General features: G+C 42.5%; 1 protein-coding gene across 1 annotated transcript in view; it reads left to right on the top strand.

The window, feature by feature from the left end:
• The window catches only part of fam222ba (family with sequence similarity 222 member Ba), a 56727-nt gene extending 52460 nt beyond the window's left edge, over window positions 1-4267 (top strand). The window contains exon 3 of the mRNA XM_060863242.1: window positions 595-4267. Within this exon, the coding sequence (XP_060719225.1) occupies window positions 595-2285 (1691 nt within the window). The 3' untranslated portion in view covers window positions 2286-4267. The remainder of the gene's footprint in view (window positions 1-594) is intronic.
• The last annotated feature ends 2723 nt before the right edge of the window (window positions 4268-6990 follow it).

Raw genomic sequence — 6990 nt, forward strand, 5'->3', positions numbered from 1 at the left:
ACACATTATTAAGTCATTAAGGAGGAGGCTAATGTGCTACGTTTGCTAAAAACAGAATGTGTATGCTCATCAGAAATTACCTCCACAATGGCCATCACCGTGCTATTGTAATTTCCCCAGGAGAGAATATATATTCATGCATATATTAGATACATCTCCCTTACAGCGTATCAGCTATGATACAGCATTCATGGGATAGAACGGTTTGCTCAAGTAGCTGCTTGACAGAAGTGTGTTTTGGCCAGTGATCAGTAACTTAGAACTACTGTCCAGTGGGTTATAACTGTTTCAGTCCCCTATACTTTGTCCACTGCTTGAAAAGAACCACCGTTTATATGGGTTGGGTTGAATCTTGGAATGGTCGTCGGTGTGTGGTGCTAAAAGGAGTGGTACTGTGTAGGGGACCTTTTTCTGACAACTGAAATTAGTAATCTGATAATATTGGGTATGCAAATTTTATCTGGCTTTTTTCAGCTCTGATATTTTTCATGTATCCCTTTTGATGCTTCTTCCTTGTAATTCTCAGTTCCTTTGTTTATTTATTTCTTTTTTCTCTCCCTTTTTCTTTATTGTATGTTTTTTCTGTGTCTACAGGGGACACTACACAGAGGATGAGATCAGCCCAGTATCCGACACCTGCGGAGCTGGACGCTTATGCTAAGAAGGTGGCCAACAGCCCACTGACCATTAAAATATTTCCTAATAGCGTCAAGGTCCCACAGCGCAACCACGTGCGGCGCACTGTCAACGGATTGGACGCAGGTGGTGCACGATACAGTCCCTATCCTCCTTCACAGTCTGCGGCCAAGGCCGGCCTCCTGGCCATCGTCAAGGCACCCGTCACCAAAGGCATCATCAAAGACTTCACTGGTACACGTGTTACGATGAGTGCCCCTGGAAGTGGGTATGGCCCAGCACCAAGCACTTTAACTCTTCAGCATGCACCACAGCCGCTTCAAAGACCCCCACAACATCAGCAAGGCCTCCCACAACATAGTCAGTGTCTTCAGCCGCTCCAGCAGCAACCGCAACACCAGGGACTTGGGCATCACGCGCCCTCAGCAATGCCCCAGCACCCACAGGGTATGGGAAGGACACAGCCTCTTTCCCACCCTCCTCCTCTTGGTCACCCAGGTCCACAGCCTCCTCCTGCTCTCTTGCTGCAACAACAGCAGCAGCAGCAGCACCTCCAACAGCCTCCTCCAGGCCTCCAGGGTGGCACTAGAAAACTCACAGATGCCGATGCCCCACCCAATGTGACTGTTTCTACCTCAACCATTCCTCTCTCAATGGCTGGTACCTTGCACCAGGGCCGCCAAGCTGATCTGAGCACCATTGTGCACCAGATTAACCAGTTCTGCCAGGCTCGGGCCCAGGGCGCCGGGGCCACATCCATGTGTGAGGGCCAAATCGCTAACCCAAGCCCCATCAGCCGCAATTTGCTCATCAATGCCAGCTCCCGTGTGGCCATGCACAGTGGGCATTCCAGTGCTGTTCCTCCAGGCCTTGGACACTCTTCTTGCACCATTGGAGCACCAGATAAATCAGTAAGCACTGGAGTGCCTCTGCACAGCATGGGTGCCATAAACAGGATGGCAGTATATCACAATGATTTGAAGCAGCAGCAGCAGCATCTGCAGCACCAACAGAACCAACAACAACATCCAATTTGCCACCAACAGCATCAGCAGATGATGTCATGGAACCAGCATCAGCTCGCCCACCTGCAGCATGTATCAGATGGGGCCGGGCACCCTTGCAAAACCGCTCCTCGGGACCCAGGCTTCCCTTGTAAAGGCATGAATTACCCGCCTGAGCTGTGTGTAGGGCAACCTTACACCCTCAAACCTCCCATGGATAAGCCAACGCCTTCGCCTCCAGTTGTCAATAATAACACCATGCCACCTGGCACCGTTGCGCACTATGCCAATGGCCAGTACTACCACCAGGTGCCTGTGTGGGGTAGTATTCTCCCAACACCAAACAGCGACAGTTCAGGCTCACAGGAGTTGCCTGCACCCTTCCACGGTCCGTCAGGCAATGGAACGGGTGGTACCAACCCCACCCCTGGGGTGGACTGTGCCCCCACAGGAGGAACGGCACATTATCGACCGGCAGGAGTGGTAGGGGGAGCCTCAGTGGGGCAGACTAATCTGATGCAAACGGCAGATTACATGGGAGGGGACTTCCAGACGCCCTGCTTCCGAGATCAAAATCTGGGCCTAATGGGGAAGATGCCCAGGCCTCCCCCCATGGCCCATGGCCAGCACCCAGGGTACAGATAAGCTCTGACACAGGCTCCTCTCACCACCTCTGTCCATTTGTCCAGATAGCCACACAAAATCATCTACTCTGCTCTCTGTCTTAAAATTACTTAATAGAAGGAAAAGCATTACACCAACTCACATTAACAATTCAGACAGCAAACAGAAAGTGATCACTGAAAACTAAAAAACATTAAAAAAAAAAAAAAAGCAGTGTTTTCACTATTGGTTTTCACAAATTTTTTCCTTTAAATCATTATTCTTGCAAGTGATCAATTTTTTAAAGGATAAAGCCCATTTTCTTTTGGCTATTGGTTTTACTTTTCCCCAGATCACTGTGTGATACGTTTTCTAGGTATAGAAATAAAGTCTGAAAGATGAAATGATGTCCTTCAAACATCATGAATGGCCAATACCCTTCCTTGCCAAGGGTTTTTGGTTCCATTGTAAGTTGAATAACCTCAGTAATGCACTGTTCAGGAAGATTTTTTTAATTTCTGGATCTGGCCTCTCGCCTCCAGATTTCTCACTAAATTGTACAAGACAATATAGATCTTGTTCAGAGGGCTTCATCCTCTTCTCTGCATTAATTTATGAATCTGTGAATGGGATGCTAGTTTGTAATTGACAACATGATTTAGACAGGATAATATATATCAATGAAGTTCTATCAGTCGCATATCAAGCCACTTAGTGTGGCTGGGCTTAAAATGACAGAAGCATAATTTATGTATCAATTACAGTCAGAAGTGCTGTGACAAATCAGGTGGCTTAACTGATGTCTTAACTCATTTAAATTAATGAAGTAGGCAGCATGATTGTGGAGTTCTATTTTCTTAAGAAGTTAATGTGGGCTGAAAAAAAAAAATATCCTGCAAGAAGATTATTGAGTGTGCCACTGTACTTCTCCTTCATTTTTTTTTTTTTAAGATATGAAAACGTACTTGAATCATAGAGAGGGGCTATTCTCTTGTTAGATGGTTTGTAATAAAGTTAGCAGGACTAAACTTACTACTGGAGAAGATTGTGGATTGTTACTAATATCGTTTAGAGACTAACTACAAACCAAATTAAGATGATTTGATCCTACATTTTCTCACGTATCTGTTGAAACGACTTCAGTTTAGGAGTTGCTACTGATGCTCTAATGACATGTGCTTGAATTGACCAAATTGATCACTTGCAAGATCGCTTGTGGGTAAATCAAGGAGGACTTTAAGTAAAAGGTGAAACAGCAGATGAATTATTTTATTGTACACTGGCTAATCTGCTATACTACTGTAACTTTTAAGAAGTGTAATGACTGTGTGAATGTTGGATGGTTTGCGTGGGGATGGATTTAGTGGATGAGTGAGTGTGTGTGTGTGTGTGTGTGTGTGTGTGTGTGTGTTGGTTGGTGGATTCATCACCCACACTCTGCTTGCCTCCCTCTGGAACAGCCCTTATAAAGCCTTAAGTATTTGGTCCTTGGACTTTCCTTTGAAAACAAGCATGGTTATTATGAAACCTATAATATTGATAATTATGGAAACGACTTCAAAAAGACTATAAAGGAACAGCAATTTTTTCCTTGTTTATTTTTATTAACTAAAGCTTTTGTTGAATAGAAAAGCAATTCCTTAGGATTACTTTGCAACAAAAAGAAAAAAGAATAATATTTTATTGTAATTATGTTTTATAGCTATGTGTAGTTCTGGGCTGTAACAAAAAAAAATCTTTTTATTCCAAGTTTCAAAGCTTCAGTTTTGCAATTTGTGACTATTTATAATTATAAACTTGATTATTTTTGTTATTTAATTTTTTTTTTTTTTTTTTTTGGGTTTGATTTTTTTTTTTTTTTTTTTTTTTGCTATAGCTGTGAAATGAAGAGTCTAGAAGACTTTCTCATATCCGTCACTCTGTGGCTGTTGAGTGAATGAACGGAACGAAAACTACAGAGTGTGTGTGGAGAGTTGTGCTACTCTTTTTGTAATATTGTAATAATAAAATAAAGTTCTAATTTATGCTTTGAAATCCACCTTCTCCTTCTTATATTAACTCCATACCTATTCGGGCTCTCAGTGTAGATTGCACACTTGGTCTGTGTGTGGTCTCTTTGCTCTACACACTTTTGTTTTGTGAAGCCACGTCCCAGACAGCACCTGTGCAGGAAATGTGATTCTGCTTCTAGCCAAATTCTGCACATGGCTTTGAAGTGTACTTTATTTTTTTTTTCATATAATACAAGCTGACTTGTGACAACTGATGCACGAAATCCCATGATTCACTGCACTCAAAACAGTCGGAAACGAGGATGATGAAGCTCAGGCGCTGTGTGTGTAAGCAGCTGTGGGTTCTTATTAGTGACACCATAAAAGACATTCCCAGGGATTATGAGGACACTGCTCAGAGTTGGACAGGAAGTTGTCAAACGTTGAACACTGTAGATGTTAATTCAAAAAGGATTTTGTGTATTTTGAGAATAACGAGGGAGATGTTTCATGCATAATTTATTAACACATCAGTAACTGTTTCTTTACACCTCATTTATGAAACTTTAAAACATTTTCTAATATTTTTCAGCTCTTGATGAATTCTCATGACACGTACACCTATAAACATCTCCAAGAGCAGAACTTACCCAGAAGGCATACTTTATATGTCCTTATTTTTTTCTCACTGGATCTGACTGCTGCTTCATTGTGCTGTTGAGGAAGCAAGCAGTACGTAGCAGCAGTTTGTACAAAAGAAAAAATGACTAAGGTCATGATGTGTTTAAAAACAATACAATAATACGTGTGGATTATTTTCCTATACCAGAATGTCTTGAAGTGTTTTATTTCAGCAATTTGCCAATATTACTTTTTAATATATAAATGAACAAAACGAACAAAAAAATGACAGTATATTGTTATAACATCTATAAACAGACGTTTCCTCGCCGGCTTTACTTTGTTCCCGTGCCCTAATATGAGAAATGTAGGAGAAAATTCCTGTCCTGAAGTGTTTGTTATAAAGAGCTGCCACTGGAGACTCCTTCCATGTTAAATAATCATCAGTCATCATATCGATAAGTCGTGCTGTTCTAGAAAATTAATCAACACCTTCTGAAAAGTTAGGTTTGAGATTTCAAGTGTTGTGGGATAATGTGGTGCCCAAACCATATATTCCCAAAAATATCATGTTATTCTCTCTCTCTCTCTCTTGCTCTCTCTCTATTCCTCTCTCTCTCTCCCTCTTTCTCCCTCTCTCCCCCTCTTTCTCGCTCTCTCTTACTTTCTCTCCCTCTCTCTCGCTCTCCCTCTCTCTCCCTCTTTCTCACTCTCTTACTTTCTCTCCCTCTCTCTCACTCTCTCTCCCTCTTTCTCTCTCCCCCCTCGCCCCCCTCTTTCTCGCTCTCTCTTACTTTCTCTCCCTCTCTCTCCCTCTTTCTCACTCTCTCTTACTTTCTCTCCCTCTCTCTCACTCTCTCTCCCTCTTTCTCACTCTCTCTTACTTTCTCTCCCTCTCTCTCACTCTCTCTCCCTCTTTCTCTCTCCCCCCTCTCCCCCCTCTCTCTCGCTCTCTTACTTTCTCTCGCTCTCCCTCTCTCTCTCTCTCTCTCCCTCTTTCTCGCTCTCTCTTACTTTCTCTCCCTCTCTCTCTCTCTCTCACTCTCCCTCTTTCTTTCTCTCTCCCTCCCTGTTTCTCTCTCTCTCTCTCTCCCCCTCTCTCTCTCTCCCTCTTTCTCTCTCCCTCTTTCTCTCCCTCTTTCTCACTCTCTCTTACTTTCTCTCCCTCTCTCTCGCTCTCTCTCCCTCTTTCTCTCTCTCCCCCCCTCTCTCCCCCTCCCTGTTTCTCTCTCTCTCTCTCTCTCTCTCTCTCTTCAGCAGGCTACTTTTAGTCTTGCTGCCTCATGCACCACGACAGCTGGCGTACAAATGAATGAACTGCGTCGATTTGAGTCAATAGGGCCGTAAATCAAAGGCTCATGGCAGCAGGAAATAGCGCAGACTGGGGCAGCTCAGAAAAGGTCCAGGTCGGGGCATATTAGAGGCGTCTGAAGCGAATGGAAATGGGAATTGCATGAAAAGGGCACAGCAGGACAGCCGGGTGAGGCTCAGTGTGAATAATATCGACGAGGAATATTATTCACACCCAAATTTGTGTAAAAGTCAATTACGTTTATGCAAAAGCAAGAGCAAGAGATAAAAAAAAAACAACCAGATCGAGCGAAACAGCAGGTAAGAAAAACAACCCAGTCATTAGAGAATTGCATTGCAGAAACACACAGGTGCGTTTAATGCATTTCTCTCTATTTCTCCTTCCTATTTCTGAAAAAAAAAAAAATCTACTTTTTACAACAAGGTTCATATGGATAATTTTATTATAATGGCTTATTTTAACAACATTGCACTTTGAAAAATAATGAAATCTATTCATCAATAGAAATATTCTTTTTCATTATAAAGGGAAAATAAATCTGCAGTGATTTTATTTTGAACACAAACTTCAATGAACATGATGTGGTTATCACATATGTTACTCTGCATTTATAGATCATGCACGAATCAGGGTTAAACTTGGCATTTACACAAACATCTGTGTGTGTTACGTTACAGTGAATAGTAACAACATGCTGTTAGAGAAACTAGTCTGAAAATGCTGCCAGCTGCCAGAACAGCTGGTCAAGCTGGTGGCCATGTTTGGCAGCTGTTAAGACATTTTTTTATAACTTCCTTATTATTGTCTAAATCGATCAATAAAA

This window comes from Tachysurus vachellii, chromosome 26 (genome assembly GCF_030014155.1).
Source record: "Tachysurus vachellii isolate PV-2020 chromosome 26, HZAU_Pvac_v1, whole genome shotgun sequence".
Classification (NCBI taxonomy): Eukaryota; Metazoa; Chordata; class Actinopteri; order Siluriformes; family Bagridae; genus Tachysurus; species Tachysurus vachellii.